This window comes from Varroa jacobsoni, unplaced genomic scaffold (genome assembly GCF_002532875.2).
Source record: "Varroa jacobsoni isolate VJ856 unplaced genomic scaffold, vjacob_1.0 scaffold_1060, whole genome shotgun sequence".
NCBI lineage: Eukaryota > Metazoa > Arthropoda > Arachnida > Mesostigmata > Varroidae > Varroa > Varroa jacobsoni.
Window position 1 is genome coordinate 185,911 of NW_019213962.1, and position 27,784 is coordinate 213,694.

At 44.3% G+C, this 27,784-nt stretch overlaps 1 protein-coding gene across 7 annotated transcripts; it reads left to right on the top strand.

Annotated features, from left to right (window-relative positions):
* The first annotated feature begins 7,631 nt into the window (after positions 1 to 7,631).
* crp (transcription factor cropped) lies at positions 7,632 to 27,681 on the top strand. Of its 7 annotated transcripts, XR_015313321.1 has the most exons (6): positions 7,640 to 8,195; positions 23,449 to 23,617; positions 23,803 to 24,461; positions 25,304 to 26,141; positions 27,034 to 27,133; positions 27,421 to 27,681. XR_015313321.1 is itself a non-coding variant. In XM_022843372.2 (4 exons), the coding sequence occupies exons 1-4, from the start codon at positions 8,113 to 8,115 to the stop codon at positions 25,596 to 25,598; spliced, it is 1,188 nt and encodes a 395-aa protein (XP_022699107.1). In that variant the 5' UTR covers positions 7,632 to 8,112; the 3' UTR covers positions 25,599 to 27,681. The 7 variants fall into 7 exon arrangements, 4 of the variants coding, with proteins under 4 accessions (XP_022699107.1, XP_022699106.1, XP_022699108.1 ...); XR_002683906.2 differs by having other exon boundaries at positions 25,304 to 26,163; positions 27,034 to 27,681; XR_015313319.1 differs by having other exon boundaries at positions 27,034 to 27,681.
* The last annotated feature ends 103 nt before the right edge of the window (positions 27,682 to 27,784 follow it).

Sequence of the window (27,784 nt, forward strand, 5' to 3'; positions counted from 1 at the left end):
CACACAATTCGTACGAATTAATAGAGCTTCTTTGTCAACTTTTTTCTAGGTATTAATAGTTCTGAAAGACACCTTTTTTTTTTAAATAAAGGAAAACCACTTATGTGACGTACAGTATTATTACTACGTACTACATTTCCTCGTTAATCTATAATAGAAAAAATAAACTCAGCTACTTCAAGTCTGTCACATAAGCAAAACACACAGTTTTCTTAAAATTAAACGTTATTTTTTTGTTAACTAACTTTAAGTCGATGAATTGCGGCTCGCGTCTTCTGTAGGATAAATATGGTAGGAGAAACTCTAAAAAAAAGTTTTATGTATCAGTTCTGAATGCTTCATCAGGTTCTGTTATAGCGGTAGTCGATTATTTATGTGCTGATTTTTCAACTTTTAATCGCTCTGTATTTTTTTCATCTTATTTGATGTTCTTTTTCTTTCTTCGCGAGTTTTTTTAGAGTTATGAAATACTGAAAAAATCTTATTTTGGAAAATACTACTTCCGTTGTAAGACTACTGGTACCATCTTTACTACTCCGTATTACCTGATGTCGTTGTTCATTTTCACAATATCACATTAATGATGTTTTAGCATGACAGAAATAGAATAAGTAATATGACATAGCACCATTACAGGAACAATATGAGATTCTGCGTGGCGACGTATTGGATCATAGTATGCAACCTTTCAGTTGGGTTGTATAGCGACAACTTAGTCATCGATTATATGATAGATATGATGTAAGCAGAGGCCGAGAGTACGCAAAGTTATATCAAAATTAAAAAAGATTGCTATTACCTTAATGCAGTCAATCCAGTATGGTAAACTGGTTTAAAGAATGGTATGGGTGTGTACGTGAAAATGTGATTCACTCAACCACTACCACGACAAAAAATGTTCTCGAAAACGCCCACTCTTGTAAGTTAAAAAGGGCTAAACATTGTTGCTTTAGCCCGATTTCTTTATTTTTAAGAAAATACTTGAAAAGGACACCTGTGTCTAACAAGGCCAAATTGCATGGGCCAAAACTAGGGCTAAATGTGTCATCCATAGTTTTATGCGCGTACGCCCGTCATTCAATAAAGCCAAAAGAAAAATGCTTGTCTTTTAAGAAACAGCCGTGTAATTATCGTATAATTATTCAACGCCAAATCAACTAGATCAAAAATTATCATGATTCGTTTATCATAGGTGTTTATTACTCAAGATCTGATACACAGTGAGAAGAGCCGGGCCTCATATGGCCAAAATGGCACATCTAGCGGTTGCGTTTTCTTCGAGGAATGAGGGGAACCTGTAACAATGCTTGCACAGTTCTCCAGAGATCATTTTTCATGCAACTATCGTGGTTATCAGTAGTAAGTTATATTCCAGCACTAAATTTATACCATCCTTAGCTGTTTAATCCCGACGGTACCAATACGATCGTAGCAATTTCATTCAAAAGCAAGCACATTCGATTAGCAGTGGTAGTAGATTAAATAAGTTATTATACAACATATTTTTTTAGCTATAAGATCACACAATTAAAGTGAGTAAAAAGAGTACATATATATATATATATACTGAAGTATGTTAGGCGCTTTGATCTCTTTTTAAAACTAGTAATTCTTAACACTATATTTCAAATGGGCTTAGAGTATATTATATAGCCCCAGGATATTCACATATATTGAATTGTAAATGTTTTTATTATCACACAACGTGAATTTAGCTTGTTTTGAGCGCTACGGCTTTGGGGCCAAAATGTTATGAGAAAAATGTGTTTTGCCTCTTTACGGTCCAACTGAGGTTCGATGATTCGAAAAAAAAAAATCCGCTGGCTCCGCATAGCCTCATCTTCTGAACTCTAGTTAAAAAATAATTCCTTTGACCAAAAATTGCGAAAAATTGCAGCGAACCTCTAATCTATACCACTAAAAGTTTGAAATAATTAATTTTCAAACAAAATCTTTTCAACATGAAAAGAAAAATTCGAGTAGCTCTTATAACTTCATCTCCGTATGGTATTAAAAGCCCCAACTTTATTGGCACGCAGCGCCAAGCTTCTCATAAGCTAATACATTCGGTTAGCTACTCAAACGATTAAAGACGAGTTATTTTGGTTACAGTACTACGAACCGTTGAATCCTAACTAAATTGAACAATTGTCATCAATAATAATAATAATAATAATACAATCAGTAAGTATTATTTTTATTATTGTCACTAGTTAATTAATGTCGAATCAATAAAAATATAAGATAAAGATCAATTGTTATAGATGGAAATCGCAATAGCTAGACGCAATATATGACACGAAGAAAAACGTATCCATGTTCAAATATCTCAAATAAGATTAATAATTTAAAATTTTCTTCCAGATTTCTCTAGTTTTTCTTCTAAAATGTTGGTTCATGTTCTACAGTTTAACCTCGCTCATTTTTTAATCTTCTATATGTTACGCATCGGTCTGGTCTAGGACCCTTCGAACCTACATCGAACATTGTGCCTAATAATATTACGTAATATTATAAATATACTTGTATTCATAACATATGAAACGATACTATACATAATAGGCAACTTTTATAAGTGCAGTTAAATTATGCGGCAGCTTTGGTATTTCATATATATATGAAATATCACATCCTTATATAAGGATTTGATAAAAACAGCAACTTGCATTAAAAAATGTCGTATCACAAGCACGCTAACCCCACTAAAGAAAGGTACACCATGGCGGTATTTTTAGTGATATCGACTACAGGCTCGTTAGCAGCATTTTTGTGGGTCGTACTGAATGTCCGATAGGCAACATAGAGAAAATCGTCGAATCCCGACGCGTCGATTCCTTCCAACACTCTCTTCAAGTGGGATTGGTCCCTACATGCCAGAAATCTGAAGCCATTAAGTGAACCGGGTTAATCTAAGTCGAGTTCTTTGTACTCTCCAATTCGCCTAATTTACTTACTACCCGATAGCACTCAGGTCTGAATAACCATAAAGCAAACAAATTCCACTCAAAACAACCAAAATTTTCTAGTAAAAATTACTTTCGCCAAATATTCGTTAAGTAACTTAGAGGCCTTTTAAATTTTAAAAAAAGGTGGCTTCCAGCTGGTTCCAGGTATAGCACAGGACCTAACATTGCGAGTGGTATGTTCTCGTGAAGTACATGTATTATTAGAAATTCTGTCTGTTTACACGGCCGTTAGCTTTCATAGTATGCACTCGCAGTCAAGAGAGTTGCACACGCAGTGCCTGATCAACTTCGGTCAGCCATGTATATGCTGAAACGAATCCAGACGAATTTGTTTCAGCCCGACTTATATTATGGAAGATGATTTAAGAAATTGCTGTTTATTAGAACGAAACGTACGGAAATCGACCATAAAGGCGACAGAGTGTTCAAAGTAAAAATGAAGGTCAATGCGGTGTTATTTCCTGTCTGTCTTGAAACTGTTGTATATATTGTGCAATACTTTTATCGTACGACAAATAAGTTTGGTATTTTTACAGAGACATCAAACTTTCATGAGTACTTAGCCGGTCCAGTGAAGGAAAAACGGGTCTTTGGGATGAGTGCTCTCTGCTGATTTTGTTTTTGAGTCACAAAGTAAACGTCGAGTTACGGACGTCGCTATTATATATGACCTGCCGATTTTGATGAAATGTTTATAGGTTACTTTGATACCTCAACGATAGTTACGAAAATAGAGAATTATTTGGACTGGAGCAAGTCTTCCAATGGTTATTGATGGTAGTCTTTGCTAAGAATAAACACGACATTAAGTTTTCTTCTAAGACACTCGGCGAATATTCACGAGAGTTAATAAAAAGGTTTCCGGGACTTTACTATAAATTGAAAAACATATATCTAGTTATCCCAATTCGTGCATTTCTATTTAAACTCGTCCCTTTAGCGTACAATACCTGTCATGTTATCTATTTTACTCAATATATAAGATTAAGCCCCATTTCCGAATTTTTTTCCTAAAATAGCATTTTAGAGTTTCCAGTAATTGCTTCAAGTGCATCGAAATGTTTTTCCGTTTTTTGTATTTAGAGGAAGTCATAGGGAGTTACGTCAAGGACTGGAATATGCGCGCATAGAGATAAACATATCTTCAACAAAAGGATTATAAGTTTAAACGTTAAATTGCAACTCGTTGTTGTAGCTTTTGTCTACAAGCATTTGTAAAACTTATGGACATCTAATTTGGTTTGCTATTTTTTTGCGGTTCAAAGTAAAAGGAATATCCAACATAAACAGGACGTTTTCAACGAGTGGAGCTTTCGATCAATGCAAAATTCAACAAACCTAATCTGGTGTTACTGTTTAGTGCCAACTAAAGCAGTCGTCGTGCGTGCAGGAATTATCAATATTAACGCTAATTTTGTACATTGTCGGCCTGGAATGCTTTTTTGTTACTAATACAAACTTAGAATCGATTTAGTCACGTTTCTTTGCTTTTCATGTTTCAGTGGTGATAATAGTCGAATATGACTGGCAACAAGTGGCTCGCCCAAGAAGAAGCTTTTGTCCTTCAACTTCTTGTATAGCTGGCTCGCAGTTATCCTTTCTACAACATGCCATGATATCACTGTTTAGGATTGCTTCGAGAAGTCACAGAATAGTAGCCTAAATACGAGCAGTTTTGAAGCATTGAAGGAATTAATATATTTCCCGCCTTTTTTATTACATAGATTTCTACTGAAAAATCAATGTGTTCACGCCCAGGGTCAAATCCACACCACCAATATAGCTTGGCTTAAAGAGCGAAGAAGCTATCACAAAAGCATCGCGCAAACAGTCTTTGACAGTAGGCAACAACATACCAAAAAAATTTTACGGTTTTACTACGATTGTCAGTGGGATGGAACCCAATATTTGCTGTTTCTGCTTTGTTTAAAGAATATGCTATTTGATTATTGTCACTTCACAGCATTACCCCGATAACTTATTTTATTCGTGCTATTTCAAGCATCCACCTGTAACGGTTTACCTGCCACTCACTTGGCTTTCTTATTTACATTGCGTTTTTCTATCTGACTAAATATTTCATTGGTGTCTTTCACGTTGCTGATAGAGAATTGTGGAAGGTCGTTGGGCGCGCGCACGTTCAGTACGAGCTTCGAGCACGGCAAGACGTCGTGCTCAGAGTAGCACCAAGACAAGCGGATGGATCTTTATTGTTTTGTGGGTTTGGCTTCTGAGAGTGGTGGAGGGTCTACGACGGGCACTTACCGGCAGCCGCGCGGATGAAAGAAGGGCATTGGCTTCTGCTGTCCGTCTGTGTGTGCTTGTGTTTTTATGCGTCTACGTATGTGTGCATCAGTCGTCCTCCCCGCTTGTGTTTTGTTGGAAACGTTCAACTTTGTATGTACCAATCAGCAGGTCGTGTGTAAGTATGCATGAGCGATGTCTGTGTGGCATAATCCAGCCTGGGACCTGCCAATCTTTCTGCGATGCAACTCGGGAGCTACACGCGCGGATCTGATCTATTTAGACCGATACGTTGCTCTGGCGATGCATTGGCGGGAACACTTATTAGGCGGCTAGGGCATTGCGAACTATGATAGAACTACGCATCCAGTCAATTACGGCGTCACTTATTCACATTTAACAGGGTCAGTGGGCTTTGGCAGAGGCCAAACAGAGTGTATTGCAGCCCGCCATCCGATTCCAGCAGTATCTCAGGCCAATGGCATAGACGCACCCTTCTCCACATAGTTCTTGTAGATGCTGCTTAAACGGTCGCGGCAAGTTATGCCTTGCCCATGTTTTCATGTTGTTGCTGCAGGGAGCAGCACCCTTCATATAATTACAAACAGCAACGCCACCTATGTTCTACAAGCCGCGAATCCATGTATGATTATATCGTCGGCAATTCTTCTCCTTCAACCTAATTCTCATAAGGTTCCGTACATTGTGAGGTTTTTGTCAAGTCCACCCGCCAGTCGAACACCGAGCTATCTAGCCCCCATCGGTTCCCCTCCCTCCTCCCACCAGGCAGCGATGCCTCTTCCAGAGCGTCTATACTATACTGCCCAAAACTTTCTCCCAATGGACACTTCTCGACCCAACGATAGGTGACAGGCACGCACACACACATATACATAGCTCAGCAAGCGCTATTTGCTTGTGTGCTTGCCCCCAACTTGTTCATCTATCGGCGTTTTTCTAGGCTTCTTCCTCACGAGGCCTTCAGCGGCTTAAGACCACAACACCAGCCGTAGTGGTGCACCCGTTGCTCCTGCGTACTCTCGCATTCGCTGCAAACTTCTTCGCTTTATTTGCCCCCTTTCTGTCTTTCACGCTTGCTTAGTCGCCCTCGTGGTAGACACATGCTCGCATATATAGACACTCCCTCAATAATATGGTTAATCTTGATACCCCTCATGCTAGTTTCGGCTTGCTGGTTCTTTGTCGCCGCGGCCTTCACTAGTCCACGTGAGGTTGTTCACCTGACAGGGGCGCCCTCTGCGGCGCTCAACCGAAACTGGGCGGCGTCCCAGCCCGCCATTTTGAATCGCCAGTTGTCGACTTTAGGACACGGCCGGCCGTATAATATCACAAGGCTACTATTAATGATCGCTGCCGCTGTTCCTGACAGGCAGCTGACGCTCGCAGCCAGATTGGCTGTTTGTTACTTGGTCCTGTGTGTACATGTGCGTGGTTTGCTGGGTATGCCATGTACGCCGCGACGGTTCGCGTCTGTAGACGACGCCTTGTCAGTAGTGAGTGTACTGTGCGAGTAGCAGCAGCGGGAGCAGAAAGAAGAGATATCGCAGAAGCTAGCCCAGTGGCTCGGCCGGTGCCTCCTACACTCGCAGCTAGACACACACGGCCAGTCGGCGGTTCGAAAGACTTCACCCCGCAATCAATGCATCCAAAGCGCGCATTCACGCACGGAGACACATCCCTTTACAGACACACAACCGACTCTCTGCTGCCCAATGTGTGCTCGTTCGCCTATCGCGCGTACATCTACATCTCTGCATTGGTGGCTGTCTGCTGTGGATGTGTGGCGCTGTTCGAGTCTCGCTAATGTTGTGGCTGGTGGCGCTGCGGTCGCAACCAGCTGTGTTGCCCGCTGCTGCCAGTGGTGATTCGGCCATAGCTGCTACCGTCGGATAAACCGATGGTCCGCTAGAATTGCGTGTGTGAGTGTGAGTGTGTATTGTAATTGTGGCTGTGTGGTCGGCGGGAGTGTTCTCCCGAGAACAGCAGCGCCGCGCCGCTTCTACTAGCTCTACGAGTAGAGGGTCGGTGGCTGCTGCTGTGGCCGCTACTCGATGGTGACGTTGTGCCATTGCTGCGCAGCAGTTTGGGTGAGTTGGCGTTGGCTGCTGTGTGGCGCGCTGTATAGTGCGGCTGTTGTGCTTGAACAGACTGCTGCCGCTGCTGCGAGCGACTCAGCCAGTCAGTCGGTCAGGATGGCTGGCTGGCTAGCTGACTGAGTGGGAGATGGCTGGTCCATACTGCAGCGGCTGTGTGTTGTCGGGGGACCAGGTAACTGTTTAACTGCTGCGCACAACGACTGTTGCTGAAGCTGCTGCTGCGGCGATCACCAACGCTGCCGTTGCCGCTCGCTTTCATACACAAGCGTCGAGTGTGTCGATTTGGCTGTGTGCTGGCTGCCGCTACGGCTGTTGTTCGTCGTACAAAGCTGATGCGTGTATTGCTGCAGCGGCGGCGGCGGCGGCAGCAGCAGCAGCAGCAGCTGCCGCTGCTGTATTCTTTCTGCCTTCGTAGCGCTCTGTGGCTGTCTCCTGGCTCCTGGCTGCTGAGCAACTGACGACTTACCGGCCGGCTGAACGAAAGATATCTATCTGTCTGTCTGTTTGTGTGACGCTGGCTGGCTGCGTGTCGGTGCTGCTGCTGCAGCCGCTGTGGCGCCTGTAGCCATTGTTGTGCTATCGCGACTGCGGGCTTGTGGTTAGTGCTGGCCGTCGCTGTCTCGCCGTTGACGGTCGCTTGTTCGTTTGTTGGGCCGCTCTGGTCGTTTCTTCGACCACAACACTCTTCTGGTGCGAGCGTGCGGAGTGTCAATTGTGCTGCCTCTTATTTGGGCCGCGTTGTGTCGCGTCGTACTCGTAGTAGTCGCTGGTCACAGTGAGCCGCTATGGAGAAGCAGCCCGCTTCAGGAAGACGAGCTATGTCGGAATTTCGTCGACAAGAGGAAGAAGTTATCGGAAGCCTGTGCCGGTGAGTTTGAATTTGATGAAAATCAGTAAAAACGCGTGTGTTTCTAATGTACAAGCGCACAGTGTATGTGATCGAGTAGTGTAGGAGCTAGAAAAAAACGTGTGTAGTGCCTACACGAAGCGAGCAGCCGATCGGAGTAATGGCAACAGCGGGTACCGCCACGATCGCTTGGGCGTGTGTTATGTGCGCTGAATTTCTACCAGCTGATTAACTTGTGATTTTCGTTGAGATTTGTGTCGTGCCCTTATCCGCAATAGATAACAGGCGTTCGCGCATCGCAAGAAACCCATGTTACCGTAGATTGGCCGGCAAATGTGCCCATTTTATCGCGCCGATGCCATGGCGCCCTTGCTGGGTGTCGCCCAGCTGATCAAGCATGTGGGCGCCAAAACTCAACAATATCGTGCTAGTACCTATATTTCGCTAGTGGGTTGGGATCGCTTTAGGGCCGGGGCTAGTTTTGCAGCATAATCATGTCAAATTTGCCATTTTCGTCCCAAAATCGAGATGACGCCGTTTGGCGCCAAGCGTGTCCCGCACGTGAATGCCCGCTATCCTGTTGTGATTTGCAGCCAAATCGATGCTCAGCGTCAGCTGATGTCAGTTGACACCTAGATCAGCGTGAAATTTACGCGAAATTACGTTTTTTCCTTAATTTTTCGTGCGCGACCACGTGGTGCCTCAGGGATCAGCTGATGGGAGAAGCCGATCGGCTTGGTTGTTCGACCGGCGGCGGTATCTTCATTCGCGTTAGATTTGTGTCGCGCTCGGCAAAATGTCCGACCAGCGATCGCCAGGTGTAGGGCGTAGACATTGTTCGTACGAAAGCACACAAGAAACGCGACGTTCTCAGTGTGGCCGCCTCGATAGCAGGCCCATCCTGCGGTCCAACTGCCGCTCGACTGCCGCCACAGTATCATTGGCCAAGACCAGCGAGGCCTAATGGCCGACCCGCCAGCTGATTGGACGCCATCTTGGATTCGAGTTGTGGTCAGGTGACGAGTCGGGCTGCAAACAGTGGATGCAAGAGCTAACTGGACCGTCGCTGCTTGTTGGACGCCCATCGAATAGTGTGAGTAGAGCTAGCAGCAGCACCGAGTGGACTCGTAAGCCGAATCTACATCACTATCCGGGTACACAGATCGACACGATATATTATCCTGGTCCGCCCCGGTGTCTGCTAGACGATTTCCACTCGTTCTGCTAGTGTTGAAGTCGGCGACGCCGCCGGCGGTTGGTGCTGCTGGTGTGGCACTTCGGCAGCTAGGTTCGCTGTCGTCCCCTCGGCAACAGCGGCGACCGGCGACAACGGCAGCGTCAGCAGCCCGGCAAGCCGCCTATACCGACTAGCGTATATACGACTGCATAGAGACTACAATGTTAGTTTACTTTAAAGGCTCTTCGTCCGGCCTGGCCCTGTTTGCGTATGCAGCCGGTCGCCTAGAGAAGCCAATGGTCATAGATGCTTCGCAAACGGCTACAATTGTTTTTGTTGGTGCAAGCGGTAACGAACCCGCGATGGTCGTTGTCGTTCCGTACGCTATTGTTGTTATGTTTATGTACATCGATATGTATATGTAGAAGTCGGCAGATGTGGGAATACGACTGACCGCCATTTCGGGAACTTGTTTTCTCGACAACGCCAGATGAAATGCACTGGTTCAAACAGTTCCACAACGCCGGGATAGTCAGCTGCTCAAATAGCTTCTGCCAACTTCCTCCCTAGTGGATAGATTATGAATCAATCAGTCAACCAGCGGATGTTAGAGCACAGGAAAGTATGAGCTTCCTTAATAGCTTGGCGGGCAGAGCAAGACGACGCGACAAGCTGTATATTTACGTGCGACAACCATTTTGACAGAAAGCTATCGAACCAGATAGGTCGATGCTGCCGTTATTGGCACTTTGTTGCCACCGATCAGAGCTATTGCAGCGTTGACGATGATGATGGCGATGGTGATGTGGATGCTGACTGTGATGACAGCGGTCAGCAGGCAGCGGATGTAAGATGCAGGCAGTAGCTGCGACATGAGCAGCCGTCTCATCTTTTCCGCATATATTTAGAGAGACGCGATATGGCCGTTATGACTGCCAGCGGCCCACAGGAATCTACAGCGCGCGCGCTATTTGTAGGGGGATCAGCCGAAGAAACAACGAGATCGAGGGTGGGATGTGGAGAAAGAGAGAAAGGGAGACAGAAAGAGAAAGCTAGATGACGAGCTGTGTGTGTTTGCCGTTGTTCGGTATCGGAGTATTTGTACCTCCGCTGATACGTTGGTCCGAACCATGTGGTTTTGTTACCGTTGTAAGTTGGCCGGCCGGCTGCCCGCCGCGCTTTGCTGCCACTCTGGCACAGACCTGTGACGGTGTGCTGTACAGCAGAGAGCAAACGTGGACAGCGGAGAACTACCTCTAGTGTGATGATAGGTGACAAATATTGTTTGATTGGGTTAGGTTTGAATGGCTAGGTTAGCTACGTCGTGATCGTACGCGCTCAATAGTTGGACCTGCTGAAATACCGAACTCGCGTGCCCCGTGGCACGCGCTGTTATGGCGTCCTGGCTGCGCGGTGATGTTAACAGATTTAGAAACTCTTGCATGACTTGTAGTGGTGTAAAAAAAATAGAGGGTTACGGCAGAGGCATGAACAGTTTGGCAGAGAAATAGGCAACAAAGAGATTGTCTTGCTACTGAAAATACGGAGGTGGTCTGTTTCCATCGATCCTACAGTACTTTAAAGTGCTAACCATTTTTTGTTCTGATATTATATATGATGTTTGATGTTCGACTGGGAACTCCTTAGCAGCTAATAATAAGACAACTATGTATGAGTGTACGTTACACCTTCAATGACGTACTCAATGTACCGATCATTCATGAGTATACTTTGTTTTTTTTTCTATTATTCTTTTGCTAAAATCACCTACCTCTTTGTTTTTGTTTAAAATATTTCACCCCCCTCTCCTCCCCTCCCCTCCCCGGGGAGCATCGTATGTCACTCATCCATACACATCTTCATATTCATCGGAAGTCCACATGCGAACAGTACGCCCCTATACACCTGCTCCTTATGTCTTTATTTTCCGCCTACTTACGGGGAAAATCTACGTACGAAATGTGGAGTACGCGGTTACCAGCATTGCGCGCTACTCAACGTTTGGCGATGGCGGGCTCTGATCCGAGTACACGGAATCCCTTCGTCGTGATAGCGGCAAGTCGATACACGCGTATTGCTTACACTCTACATAGAAAGAAAGAGATGAGATCTAAAAGGCCTGCGAAGTTTGCGGTCCGGTTCTCGAAACTCGCGGAGCTCCATTGTGTTTGCCGTTGGTGACGCCACCGTGCGGACCATCCATCGGCGAGGCCTACGACCACCCGCATGTCTGCTGCTACTGCTCCCATTACAACCACGATGGGCTTGGGGGTTATTTTCTTCCAGTTCACCCACCTCGTACTCCTACCCACCAGCTAACTGACGTCAGAATCGGTTGCATGGGCGGCGAGACAACCGCGTTCAGTAGTCGATGGCGGGCATGCAGTTGTGGATTGTGAGAGCCACTGTGGAGGAAGGAACGTAACCGTGATGCGTTGGCGGCAGAGTGGCGAGGCTCAGGTATTAAGGCAGGGCGAGGAGGGCTCGACGCCATCGGCTCAAGCAGCCTTTTTAAGCCGGTGGAAGATAGGAAGGCCTTTTGGAGCGGCGGTAACAACGGCAAAGTTCTTGCGGGCGAGTACGAAGACGCTGGGCGTGGATCCGACGAGAGAGTCATGCCGTCACACACGACAGTGTCCATGCGGCCTACACGAGGTCGAGGCCGAGGCCAACACAGCTTTTGCGCGCGAGGAAGTGCGCTTCATTGCTACTACTGTTACTGCTGACGGCGTTGATGGTGGTGTGCTGGTTGTTGTTGTTCACGTGCTCTGAGCTTTCAACAGTGGCGGGCTGCAAGCAGTCCATGGCAGTCACGCAGGTTTAATGAGAGATGATTTGTTGATGGACTGTTAAATATAGCTGCATTACTTTGTAGATAATAGATTGTGTTGCGGTTAGATATATTACTGTACCTATTGTAGTTATAATGTTAGTTTAGGTCTTACCGATGCTATTGCATACGATTCGTTCGATATGTCCTCACTTCCCAACGGTTTTTACTGTGTTGTGTCTGGCACAGTTTGTTTGCAAAAACCTGATATCGTTTAATTTATTATTTGTTGCGTATTATGCAGATTCGTATCAGTCCATAACACTACGGGATATCGACTCTTTCACGCACACTCACAAACACAAATCAGCGTTGTCATATGTATTTTCCATACGCGTAGGAGAATATCGTAATAATAATTAATAATGATATAATTAATAGTATAAATCAGGGCATTCTCCATTTTGCCGTTGCCCTTGACACTAGCTAGTCGGCTAACAAGAAATTGGCCACGCTCTCGTACTAGATGACATGACCAACACTTATAAACTAACTCTGTGCGTCGGAACAGTGCCGTTGGTAAACTTGCTGTCGCAAGCAGCTCTCATTTCGCTGCAATCAGCAGATCCTGCAGCCTAGTCTTTTATGAAGCGTTTTGCTACGACCTATCGTCGCAGGCACAATAACAAACAAGCGGTGACTGAACTAACCGGCATGGCCTACCAGTTCCTCCTTATCACCTTTACGTACCGTATTTCATCGACTTCGTTGACGCTCAACGTCAGTCACAACTGGCGTTGCTCGAACCGCTTACAAATTGTTCATACTGACTGTTAGGTCTCATTTCGACGATGGCGGTTACGGCGGCCATCAGGGCCGCCGGCGTTTTGCAGCTGTCGTTCACATGTAGCCGCAGTCATAGACTGCGTTGTGGTTTTAGTGCTCAGCCTGCTGTTCGCGCTTGGCTGTTGTAGAAACAAGCGAAGCAGTGCGGCGGCGTCAGCAACGCAGTACGTGATGATTCCTTCGCTACATCGTGGTGATGCTGCTCGAATGACTGGACGTTTCTGCCGCGACAGCCGTCAAGATCGTCTCTAGATCACCAATGACTATCGGCTGTTCTTGAGCCTTGTTGGCGCCGCCGCTGGTGTCTGTTGCCCCTGGGGCTACCACGCGCCGCGCGTCCGTCTCACGCATCGGCACTACCCAGAGGCAGCACAGACAACTCTGCTACTCAACGACGCAGTAGCTGCAGTGGATCGCGATCGCTGATGGTTTGGCCCCGCAGTTCGAGGCTTTGACTTTCTCTGGTACTTCGTTACTTAGCGTGACTCCGGCACGCGTGACTATTAATTACATTACTGACGCACCATGACTAGGACAAGTCCGGTAAGCCAGTGAGTAGGCTCACTGTGCTACAGCTCGTGTCTTCTGCTGTTGCTGTATTTGCTTTTGGTGTTGACACCGAGATGTAGGAAAGAAACACATGGGTCAGGGCGACGTCAGTCTATTGTCGTTTCTAGCAGCATCGTTGCTATCGCTGCTGGGTGACTGACTGACTGACTGACTTACTGTGAATATCTTTGTGTGTCTGTGTGATATGTGCACGTGGGTGTGTGTATGAGCGTGTGCCTGTTGCTGCTCGCTAGTTAGTTCGGCTACTGCGAATGGCTGGCGGTCCTAAGCGACGATACGAAGCCGAATGCACCGCTTTAATGATGGTGTTGTCGTTGCCCGTGCCGATTTGTTGACGTTGTATAGAAAATTGGTGCTGCTTGTTGTTGTTGTCGTCGTCGTGGCCGCCGCTGCCACCCTACTCCAACGGCGGCAAGTACATAGAGTAGCATCAATATGTGATGTAGGAAGCAGCCAAAAGGAAACGAGGGTTACTCCTAGTCGACTGTTAACACAACAGACTTAGCAGCAGTTTGCTGTTACCTGGTGTATAGCCAACAGCTCGATAGCAATGGACAGAAGGAACGACATCGCAGCCCGTCGTTGCCGCGGCATTAATAGCCATGGCCCGGGGGCGATGCTCGGATGACCTTGAAAAGCCCGCCATTCGTTGCTCGTTACTGCTGCTGCTGCTGTTGATGTTGTCACTGCTTCGGTGAACAACGAAAACAGTATGATCGGTTGTCGTAGCAACTAGCATCAGCGATAGTTGCCGTTTCATGGATAAATAGACATGTTTACTGCGGGAAGAGCCGGCCATTGACGCTAATCCGGCCCGACTTGCTTGACTCCAATGGAATTGCGCGTAAGAAATAGATCGCCGCCCATTTCCAGTGACAACGGCAGCTTTTATTAATGTAGAAAAATAGGGTAGCAGTTGTATTATTCTAATAAAAGTAGTAACCGTAAGAGCCAGTAAACGAAAGACTCAAAAATTCTATGATCGCTAACGTGCATGTTTTACAAGCTGCAGCAAAGTAGCGATAAATGTAGCCCACGGAAAAACAGTCTGCCCAAGAACCCGAAGAAAGTAGATAACTTAACTCACTTTTCTCAATCACAAGGTAATCATCAATTGTACGAAAATTTACTAGAAACTTGCAAGACGACCACCAAAACTACTGAAAAGTCACAATTTACTTTATTTATTTGTAGATATGTGAATTTCTCATTGTAAGTACGACAACAACAATAATTATTATTATTACGAATTATAACAACAATTACTAAAAAGGTACGTCAATCGACAGTGCTAGTGTAAACCGATAAAATCAAATTGGCAGTACCAACCTGCACAGCATCAAAAGTAACACGAGCAACAGCTGTGAATGCACGTGAAGTGGCGTATTACACAAAGCAGAATCATTCAGTCGTAAGGTATCGCGCTACAGAAGTTGGATAACATCGTAGAATGTACACGTATAGCTTTTTTGCTTGATTTTCTATTCTAAGTTGACTGAGGTTAGGTGGGAAAGAAGATCGCATACAGATACTTGACGCTAAACTGGTAGAGGACAAAAGATAAGGAGCAAAAACTACGCAGTACATTTGAAGTCTGTGTAGTTGGTGTCCGATCTCTCTGTACGATCGATGCTTGTTTTGAATTTTGCTGTTATTTACACCGTTATAATAATGAAGAAGGTATTTTAGGAAGACATTTGTTCAGACATAGCTAAATGGTGCAGTATTGCATATTCGTTCGATATGCCATCTTGTGTTCGACTGCTTCCAAACACACGTACATATGTAATGAATTTACAAGCTATTAATGCTTTGCGTGGTGAAAAAATTAACGAGCATATGCTATTCGCCATATCCACACATACGAGATCCGTACACATCGAAAATACCTATGATTAATTGGTACTACGAAATAGTACAGTTCCGTTTCCATGCACGTTGCTTACACTTGCAATAAACGATCAACAACTACACATGAGGAGCAGTCATTGCCCTCGTGTTTCTCTCTTTTGTTACTTAGTATCAAATAACGATTTCGGTAGAATGCCTCCTCTTCCTCAAACATATGATATACTCAACGTACATCTGTTCATCCATGGTATACGTATGACGCGCACGTCAGCTGTATCCACTTCAACCGATCGACCGATTAAGCAGCCATACAAACTAACGATAACAGCTAGCAGCAGTGGCGGCGTGGCTAAACGAAAACTGACTTTTCATTGGCCGCTTCCTATCGCGTAATCGATACGCTCTAAGGAAAACAAGACAGATTTCGTTTTCGATTTAATTTACAATCAATCATCAGGTATATTTTGAGTGTACGAGTTTATTGTTGTATATTGCCAGTGAGAATGCAGGCATTTGCGGTTTCTTATCTTAACATGGTGTATCTTAGTCATCAAAATACCTAGCAACGAAAGATCCGGTGAGCGAGCCATGACCCGGTGACCGCATGGAGAGTAGAGCCGAACATCGGAGTCATATTAGGGATTCTACTAAGAAGATTGCAGTTCACTACTTGTATGCTCAGCGACACCAGACTTGCGCCAGTTTCTATTGCGGTTCGCGCAGTTCGGACTGTGTTCCAGTGTTTTGACAAGCAGCGACAACATGTAGATTAAGGCGGCTTGTCTGTTGGAAAACAAACAACAAAATTTGTCTACGGCGATCCAGCTCTTCTTCAGTGTCGCAAAGTGTGGTTCCTTTGTGCAAATCTTCGTTGTTGTTGTTGTTGTTGTTCCCCCTTTTTTTTGGCAATTTGTCGCCACGTTGTCATTAGTGCCCGCACGGCTCTTGCCCCCGTTGTTTTCAGTGTAGCTCTGTCGCGCACGGCATACTTGTTGCCGTTGACGAGGAGACGCAAAGTTTTTCATTTTGTAAGTGAAAACGTAAAAGTAAAAGGAAAAAGAAAAAACGGACCTCTACTGTCCAGAAATTTGCGCGCACACGTCCTTGTAGCAATGGCAGAACTACTGTACACGTAAGTGATTTCTCCGCGCTATCTTCTCTTCGCGTTTTGTCGTTTCTACAATATTTACTATAATGATTCTAAATTACGAAATTGGCTGATGATATTAGATTAAAAAAATCAAGTTTTTCAACTATCCACGACGGAACCTGGTTTCAGTAGAAAGTTGTTATTTCTCAGAGACCTCTTAATTATTTTTCCGCCTATACCACAGATGATGTGGCACTACATTCATGATATTCAAGATTACATTATAAACCTAGTTAAGCTGAGCGGAGTTAACTGCGTATTATACGAAATGCTTTTTGATAAGGTATATTTCTGTTGTGTCGACGAAACAGACAAACGACAGTTACCCAATATGCGTCCCGATAAAATTTTCAAACAGTAGATAGTTTAACAAATATCTCGAGAAAAAACAGACTCAGTTTGTGTCCCATGTGTACGCTAGCGTGTCCTGGTCCGTTTGTAACAACGGAAGAATTCCTATAGGAAAAGACAACTCAACGAATACTTTAGAATATTTCCAACCTAAAACAGGTCGCTAGGACGGCCTCGCGCCGGCCTGTATAGCGGCCTTCTGCCGCATTGTTCGTGGGCTAAATTTGCACTGACATCGTAAGCTCAACAATGAATTTAAAAGAGGAGAAGAAACGTTTTGAACCGAACTTAATATTTAGCGTTAATCAAATTCGAACTGCGGTGTAATGGATGGGTCGGTCCAACGATTTCTTTGAATTGAACTAAAATTCGCACGAGAGACAGGCCACAAATAGATCGTGCGGCTTCCACTTTTGTGCACTAGCATACAGGCTCAATAAAGGTAAAACGGTGCAAATAAAGAAAGCCGAACATGTAACAGCTGAACGCGATGACAGTGCAATAATTGTTATACACAGTGTGTTAAATTTCAGCTTATTTATACTTTGTCTGATGATAGCAATATGTAGTACTCGGTTAGGAGTTTTATCACCTAACAGAGATTATACGTGCATATGTCATGTCGTCGTGCTTAAACCATAGTTCGTTGTTAGTCGATACCCATCAAATAAATGACACTCTAGATATAATAGCAAAGTTTGCTGCAGTGCAATTATTTGTGCAGTTAGAAGTTGCAGACGATTCTCTTGCTTAACCCCCGACGAACAGAGAATCGCGTTTAAGATTCTTGATTAATATTACTATTTAGCCTTTCGCATAGAGACTTTAACTTTACTTGTTAAGTAAAGCTTGCCTGCATGGTTCCATAAGGGTGGCACCTTGGCTACCTATTAATGAGTGACACTATACCTGTCATTGCTAATAGTTTATCGGATCGTGCCTTAAACTTCTCGACCAGCAGCGACGCTGGTTGTCCAGATCAATCTTAGCTTCCTATTATGTACCTGCTCTCTGACGTAGAACGGCGCCACGATGCTGCTGCATGTTGCAGACTCTGTTGCTGTGTTGTCGCTACCGAGCTTTCTTTCTTTATCAATTATTACGAATTACTCCTCTCGCTGTTGTCTTGTGCACTGGATGAGATGACCTTCGTCGTAGCGTACGTCTTACGGAGAGCGGGCGGATCGAGTAGTCGTCGCTAGCTACTGAGCTACTGGGGAAGACCAGATCATCCGTTTGTGCCTTTTAGTATATATTCTTGGGCTGTATGACAACGATCGATCGATCAATCGAATCTGCCAAAGCGAATTACATGTATTAGCATCGGCTAATATCTGCCTAATAATATTTATAGCTACGATCGGTCACGAGGCTAAGGAAAAATGTCTAGTGCTGATGGGCTACATGCTTGAAGGCTGAGATAAACGTCAATCGTATTTGTTCAACTAAAATTGCGTGTGGGATGATTGTACGTAATATTGTGCCAGTTTGCGAACTACCCGTTCCGTTTATGTACGCTATATGGTATATGTGCGCACGCGACGCATGTTGTGTCAGAACCAACACAACATTTAAGAAGAGGAAATGATCCTTTCTTTAAATGTTCGTTAATGTTACCACCATATATTCAACGTGGGTTAGTAGAAGTGTCTAAATGAGTTGAGATGTTTAAACACCCCTGTTTTATGGTTACAGGTAGCTACCAGCTGTTCTTAGATGCTTTTGCGATAGATACGATATTTATCTGATATTTCTTGGTTAAGCATGGCAAACGGTAATCTAGAGATACGCGTTGAGTTCCTATGCCTGTGGTGCTTTACCAGCTCCATACAATGTTAAGAGTGAAGAAGCGCTAAGAAGTACCATTAGCAGAATGTCTCGAAAACATGGTGTCACGTTCTTAGACCAAGATCAAGTTCAGGTATATCAAAACAATCATATGTCAACCAGAGATGGTCCCGTGTTGCGTATAATTATATCGTTATAATGATTACACCTCGATATTATTATTATCACCGTGAGGAGCCATGCTACTGGACCTACTACGCTAATTTTTCCCTTGTACACGCGACATTCCTTTTCTTGTTTCCGGCACTGTAACAAGTAGTACTGTGAGACTATACGAGATTAATCGGTCAGAATATATCATCATGATCATCACTATGATGATAATCAATTTTGGACAACTACCAATGAGAACAGCTGCTGGCGGACCGCACGCCAACAAATGTCGTCACCGCCATTCACAGCTGGCGCTGTTACTGCTGTTGCCTGATCTAATCGTAGTAGTATGAGAAGTATTTATTCGTACCCATAGAACAACTGCGACGGTTGTGGATGCGTCCTTATACCTCTGTCGTTTGGTTGTCGCTGCTTCGACCATGTATGGTTAGTATTACGCCGCCGAATTACGCCCCGGCGTGCAACAGAGGCTTGGCTCTTCTCCTTGCTGTATCGGTTGACGCAAACATCCGTTCTAGTCGATCGGCTCGGCGGTGGCTGGAGGGTGACGGGTGACGGCCAGCAGGAGACCGTTATTGAACGGGTCAGTCTATATGAAGCCACTGCCTCTGCGTACATTCATTGCGTTGCTGGTGCCGGTGTCATTTCTGTCGGAGCTAACATTAATGCTGATCGATCAACGGAAACGAGGTTTTGCGGTTTTGTTTGCCATCGAGTAAGGTATATGCATGAGTTACGCGATCTTGTTGGCGGCATCGTTGTGAGTGGAAACGACTGTCCAATACCGGCGTCACTTACGTATCTGTGTTGGTATTACTATGACTGTTTATTCTGAGGCTCACGCGCAGCTTTGTCTTTACGGTTTTGTGCTGCGTTAGGGACGACCGACCTGACCGTGCTCATTCTTTACAATAACATTGTTGTGTTTGATGATAACTGCTTTGTCGCCACAGCACAAAATAACTAACTGTTGCTGAAATGTTGTATAATCCAAGGAGATCGGTTTACTGGATTTAAACTTCCGAGTTTGTAGGCATAATGTGACCTGTTCGAGAGATTGCTAGTTATCGCGCGATGTTATTGGGGAATTTTGTTTTTTGTTGTTAGTCGATGTTGCCACTTGAATTATGTGTAGGTTCTATGTTGTGCTTATACTGTTAGGCCCGATTATTGAACCCGTTTCGTAGATACATGAACGCGTTAATATGGTAGTAACCTCCGACAATAGCTTATAGTTCCAACAAACGGTATTCCAACGACTTCCATCGATCATTTCCAAACGATCTATTTGTTAAGTGTTTATCAAGTACGTGCACTTGTAGTGTGTTTAACCCAGACCAAAAATAGTACTCAGTTCGTCACCATAAATGGTCTGCGTTTTCTCCTCCAAGTCTGTCATTGCTTTTTTCAGCCTGTTTGCCTCCTGTCTGACAGATAGTCTCTTTACAGACAGTAATTTCTTTAACTTCACGAGTAGTAACTACTATTACTACTGCATTAACAATGAACAATATATTAGAGCAGTTGCTATTTCTATATCCAAAAGGGACCATCTCTCTCCCTCGCAGCTAAGCACCCCGACGCCCAACCCGTACCTCTGCAGCCATCACCTAATGGCCGAAACACGTGCTGTCACCGCTTATATTATTTAATCTATGGATTATGTCCTTGCGTATTCTCGCTGCTACCGTCTATGGCTATTGGGCGTACTAGCCATTTAAATATCTACCAGCGACCCGCCTAACGTCGTTGTTACCTGTGATTGCGTCGACGTTTTACGAACCGTGAGTGTTATCGAGAGTGTCACCGGTTTGTCCGTATTTTTTAACGAGTACTAGCTAAGATACTATAGCAATGAATGCTTATTGCGGACTTGCTCGTGCACTGTCGGTCATTATATCACGCGCGTGCCGCCCTTATCGACCTTTTTCAGGAGAGCGTTTTTAATATGCGCCTACATAACCACTATTAATCTCTGTAGTTAAAAAAATAAAAAAGCTTCCGAAGAACTACTGGATGATTATGAGTCCAGGACACTGGCATGGCGACGGCGCTGCTGCTATTGCCGCCAAGCACAAGGTTAAACAACCGAGCAGTCACTATGGAGAGAAGTTTACCCTGTATCTCACTCACTCTTTTCTGGCCATCTGTCTTCCAATTCCGCCCCTTTTGTCTGTGTTGAACCTCGATCAGCTGATGCTTTCCCCATACCCTCTGAAATTATTTGTGATACAGGTCATAGCACTGGATGACTTAAGTGTTGACGTGAATAGCAAGACGATGGTCGGTGGGACAGAGCATAGAAATGGCGATATTTTTATGATCCAACGGCGGCGCCTGTGTAGCATATAACAATGGTGATGACGATTCTATCATCAACAACAGCAGGGGCAGTGGTGGTAGCTCACACAGCTGTAAATTGTTTTCGTCGATATGTTTTTCTTGAAGAGCAGTGGCATTAATGGCAATAGTCGTGTATGTACGGCGGTGTTTGACGTTTTCGTCATGGCGCAATGATAACTTGTTTGATTAGTGATCCTAGGGACACGTAACGCGGTTTAGGAACCAGGCCAGATGTAGACATCTTGTTACGTGGTGAAAGCCAGGCGTCTGACGCAGCAATGGTTGACTAGAGTACTGCAGGGACGTTAAGCTTAAAATATTTATGCTGGTTTGACACATCACCACATATTCATTCATCTGCTGGTCCTCACAGCAGTCGACATCGGCGAACCCTTTAGGAATTGTTATACAACTATAATCATCCCGGAGGTTATGGCACTGGATCATTTAAGTGATGACGTGAATAGTAAAACGACAGTTGGTGGGACAAAGCAAAGTGCAGAACAGCTGACCGCAATTCGTCACTTGCATAAAAAGCCTGGTTACAACAGTCTATGGCAACAATACTTGGTAGGACCGTCCTTAACTCGATAATGAACGAGTAATGGGTGGTGGTCGTGATAGTATAAGCAGTAATAATCGGGTAAATGTAACTGGAGGCCATATTCAGCAGTAACTTTACTGCCTAAGAACAAACCTGGAATAATTTATGACAAGTGATAATTAAAGGAATTGTAGAACATGAAATTATTGATGGAAGGGCCAATACACTTGTAGTGCAAAAGATTACCCATAACAGTGCAGTGGAAACCTGTTTTGCTACTAAACCCAGGAACATGGAAACCAAGCGTAAACACGTTTCGTTTCATGAAAAAAGACAGCTGACTCAATTGATACTGAAACTTAAGTGGCAACTTGAAACATTTTTTTCATGGGGAGGGAGAGGGGGGAGGGGGCACGGGGAAAAGGACTTTGTCACCTCGTGAGCGCTTCGACGATCTATTAGTTCAAAACCCTTTTATGAGCTCGGGCATGCCATAACCGGGGAACAGTACTCCTTCTTTGGCAACACTTTCTTCCGTTCTTGTAGTTCACTTGGCTTCGAATTGACTACGCATTTATATGGCAAGCTCAACGGAAAAAGCAACGGCATTCTGCCCGAGCCCTTGTAACCTGTCGTTTACATCCTCTCAGCTGCATTATTTTGGTCATAGCAAGGCAGGATTCAACCACCTGTGGCCTTCTCAAGGGCAAGAATACGGGCCAATTTTTGATGTTGACATTTCGGTGCCCGCTTCTCCGTCTCAACTGTCTTTTTGTTTCCTTAGGACCCGGAGAGAAGAGAACCAGTTGCTGTCAAAGTCGAGTCAGTGCGACAAAAACCGACAATGGAAAGATTTGTTCTCCACTTTGCTTTTGGCCTACTCACGTTGTGGATGATACTGTGGCCTGTTTTTGGATACCTTCTCTAGTTGGCGCTTTCGCTCTCTCTACGGAGAATTAACCACATGTTAGTAGTCGTTATCTGCAGCAAGGGGTTTCGACTGTATTGCGGTGTAGCATTCGATTCCTATTTATGGCTTGATGACACTTATCAGCTTATCGAGTAGATTTCGTCAGTCCACTAGTAATGAACACTAGATCAACGTATCTTTGAGGCAAAAGGCCAAAAATCAATAAAAGACACCTGGCTTCAGTAGCGTTTGCAAACAGTTTTGTCTCTTTTCGCGCAACTCAAGAGATCAATTTGAAGACATAGCCCTGGTAGAAAACACTGTTCTCTCGCCCGCCCGGCTGTATGACAACTGTTTTGAGTACGAAAGCTATAAACGCAATTAAGTTAAAATCTGTCGAATATAGTGTCAAGAGATTGCTAGACCGTTAAAAGGATTATTACTGTTGTTATTACAAATACAGTTCGTAGTATTACGAAGCCTTGCTTCGATTAGCTTATTAGCTACTCAAAGAAATATTATGACGAAAACATTTCGAACATTTTACCGAAAACATTTCGACCAAATCACGCATCATTCATTACTATCTGTCTTGAGGGACGTATTGATTAATGTGGCGTCCTTTAATAAAATAAAAAGATGTAATTAGCAGCCCATAATTAGCATAGTGGTTCATGTTCAACGTTTCAATTGTAGGTTGGCGTAATAGAATTATGAAAAATAAACGAGTCTACAATTGCTGTCATTATAACTTCCAGGCTTATTACGATTTATATATAACGTATATATTATAATTCCAGGCTGGGAAACCGCGGCGTAGTGTCGCCGAAATCCCAAATCGAGCAGGAGAAGCGAATCCGCCGTGAAATTGCAAATTCAAATGAGCGTCGACGTATGCAGAGCATCAATGCGGGTTTCCAATCGCTACGAGTTCTGCTGCCTCAACGTGATGGCGAAAAGATGAGTAAGGTAGGCATTTTGCAATAAATACAAGTGGAAGCGTCTATTTCAAACTAACAGAATTATCTATTAGCGCTGACAGATAATCAGAAGAAGTTTTAACCTATGTATGGATCCCATAAAGCTTCGTTTCTTTCACATAAATTTTTGCTAACTTTCTTCTGTTTTCTGGGTGTCGTTATTTCTTGTTTCAGGCGGCCATCCTCCAACACACCGCCGAATACATATATCAACTCGAGCAGGAGAAAACGCGTTTGCTGTCCCAGCTATGCAGCGTACGCCGAAACGTAACGCAGAATGGTGTGGGGTCAGTGTCGTCGAACGATTCCGATAACTCCGATTCAGGTGGCACGACAACAGGAGGCAACGCTAATGCTCTCGGGGCCGGTGGGAAAATGCCTCTGAAACGTAAACGAACGGTAGAGAGTGTCGAGAGCGCGGATGAAGGTATCGGCATGAGTCCATCGCACTGTGAACGCGAACTCATCTCCGACCTGCGTTACCAACTCGAGCGCGAGCGTGAACTGCGTAAAGATGTCGAGCGTCGAATGCAGCAGATGGTAAATGAAAGGGACGGCCGAGTACCGCTCGTTGATGATGAACAGGAAATTGACCACTCGTCAGAAGCTGAAAATGAACATGAGGACTATATGAAGGAGGAGGTCACTGAGGAGTTTGTGGTTACCGACGACCTGCCTCAGGATTTAAGTTGCGGTACGGGTGCTGTCAACATCACGCTGCCACAACCGCAGGAAGTGACTGTTATTTCGAAGCCGTCAGTTGTTGTTCTGCCTGTCCACGGGGTGAACATTGTTACTGCGCAGCAACTTACGCCGGCACCTTCACCGCCAAGGTTCGTCACTATAGAAGCTTTTATGCCACAGTCTTTGAAAATTGTTTAATAAATAGCTTTTTCCAATAATATTTTTTTCTATAGCAGCGTAGGTTTAGTCAAGGTTCTGTGCAATGCGTGGTAAGCTGTCATGGACCTCTCAAAGTTTCATAAAGGGTTCTCTAGCCTGCTGTGTAGGGTGGGTTAAATCGTGAAAAGGAAGTATTTAGATTGTTCGTTTCGGTGAGTATTTATTTATATTGCACTGGATGACAAACGGATCTACAGCCGAAACGTAGACTTCAACTGGGTTAATTACATATATGACATTTAAAGCTCTTCTTTGGAGGTGTCTACGTTTTTTTAATGAAAATTTCTTAACCTTACTATTCATATGTCAAGAAGGAAATAAAAAAAAGTATAAGTATATGTTGTCCTTCTTATAGTCAAGTGATAACGTGTTTGCCTGTCAAACTTAGGGACACATGGTGATCTAGGTGCAAATCCAATCGTAGACACACCTCGTTTCTGCCAAAAGCCTGCTGCCTAAAGCAATAATTAACATCCTAAACGTCAGAAAAAACAGTGAAAGTAGAATTTATAATTTTAACTGTATATAGATGTTCTAAACGTGCACTGCCAAATATTGCGCATTGCGCGTTTTTCCTGCTTTTTGAGCAAAACTAAAACATACAGTGCCTGTTTTTGCCCTGTTTTTTTGCCTTGACATTTTTTGCCCTGTTTCCTCGGTTTAATTTAACCTGCGCACGGCCTTTACGCTTACACCCACATTACGCCGCTTATATATTCATGAGTGTATTATTCGTCTCGCTCTTTTTTGCCAACCTTTGCCTAACCTACAGGTCTGCCATTCCGTCCAGGTGCCACTCGCCCTCTGGTGTCAGTTCTGTCAATTCTGGACACGCAAACCCCGCGGTGACATCGCGCCAGAACCTTGACACGATCGTCGAAGCAATTCGACACCTCGAGGGCGATCATTTGTTCAGCGAGCGACGGCCGAGTTCCAAGACAACAACAACAGCAACGACGAAAAGTGATTCTGGCGCGCGATCCGAGACTGTTATCGTGCGTTCCGCAGGCGCGTCTAACACCTCGGTGGCAAGCCATCATCACCATCAGATGGTGGATAGGCGTTAAGTAGCGCTTGTGCGTTTACGTCCTCGTAACCCCTTACCCATCCCTTTAATCCCCAATTTCCTCGATGCGCGAAAGAGAACCTTCATCAGACACGGTGAACGGGAGCTATCAACTGTAGCAGACGACATGAAACAAATAAAAAATAGTGGCGATGACAACCAGGACGGCCGTGAAACTGTGAAATGGAAGACACCATGAGCGTTAATGAGCAAGAAGCACAAAAAGATGAAGTTAGTTCTGTAACAATCAACGCCAGTGACATTAACACTGAAAAAAGGAGGAAATACCGAATTAAATTATCGGTTTTCTGCAATACTCCTACGTTATGGGAAGTATGTTCTATCACGATGGTTGAACATGAGTTACGCGCCACCTGTAACCTGACTTGACGGCTCCCATGATTCTACCGCTTTATCAATTAGCACGACCGAGGAAACATGGATGTCGACCCTCAATGGCCTCTGAAATGCTTAGGATGCACCAGTCAGGAGTGGATGTGTATACGGCTACAACAATGGTGTTTAGTCGAAGACATCATATTAGGCAAGAAAAAGAAAGCACATGGGTATACTACATATAGTTATAGAGTCGATCAAAGTTTTAATGCTCATTCAATATCATAACTGCTACATATTTGTGCTAGCGACAAGTCAATTGGGTTTAAAAAATGAGGTGCTACGGATTTGGTAAGAACTACAAATGAGAGACGGCGCTTTGGAAGGGCCGTCGTCTTTGGCCACAGCGCCTCCATAGGTTCTATTGTCCATATCGACGTAGTTCAACTGTCCGCGACGTTAAATCTTGCAACCCTTGTGGTGCATCATTTCATGGAGTATAATGGAAACTGGCATGGGCACACACGCGAGCTTTTTCTCCTTCCGCTTATTGATAGGCTTCGTACAAGCGTACACATTTCTGTGAAAACTGGCGACGGTGATAGTGATGTTGTTGATCATTCCCGTTGCCTGATTACGGGGCGCGTCTGTTTTGTGAAAGCCACTAAGGACTTAGAGAACTAGCAATTTCTGTAGTGATCTGATGCTAAGGTTCAACCACAAGAACAGTCTTTACCCGCTTCATCCTCGCCTCGGGCCCCTCCATCACTCTATACTTGTTGCTACAGTGCTGCTAACATTGCTTCATTTTTATGAAAATTTTTAGTTCAAAAATGTGCGCAATTAAGATTGGATTTAAGAAGGATTGTTGAAAAAAGAGCAAATCCGAGCAGATATTGCGATCAACACATTGTATCTCAATAGGTCTTCACTAACTGCTAGTAAAATGTCCAACGGTTGTGCCGCAACATCCGTACACAAAACGGCACGATAATAAATTTAGAAAGAAACTAGGATTTAGCAACACGTTGCGAATGCCCACGCCGCTTTTGGGTACATTTAGATTACTTGAGGTCGTTAACTTTTCTTTTTTATTCTAGAGGTTACGGGATATCCGGTGATATGGTCTGTCTGCTGGTCAACCCAGTGTAGTGGTTTCTTGGTGGTACCGTGATAACAGACGATCGGAACGTGACTATGGTAGGTTATGAGCCTTGTATGACAACCTCATTTATCAGGTTTAACAATAGCAGTTTGTGGGATTTTTGTAATAGCTCGATGCGTCGTAATGTGTCGCTGATTTCAACCGCATTGTGATGGGTCTGCTGTCATAAAAATCGGCCACCGATTGCTCAAATGAGTTTCTTACCATAATTGAAAGCGTGCTACTGATGGATGACAGTGTATCTACCATTGGACTTTCTTTCGGGTTGACAGTAAGATACAATACCATACGAAACATAATAACGACGAAGACTTGTTGTCAGTTACTACGCCAACAGACACGAAGGAAGAAACACGGGAGCAGAAAGCGTCCGTCTGCCGAGCAGTCTCTCTCGCGCATTGTATCAGGTTCCTTGTACGATTACCACTACTGTGCTAATGCTAAGGTTATGATGATTGCTATTATTATTATTATTATTATGACTATTACTACGATCACTGTAATGACTGCTATAATTATTATTGCTATTATAAACGTCATTATGCTATATGATGAGAGATGAAAAGAGAGAAAAAGAAAACAAGATGAAGATGGTGGAGAAACAATGAAAAAGAAAAAATGGTGTCATGCACAAAATTTGAAGCCATTTGGAAGAGTATAAGGAAATCGATCGATCGATATTATAT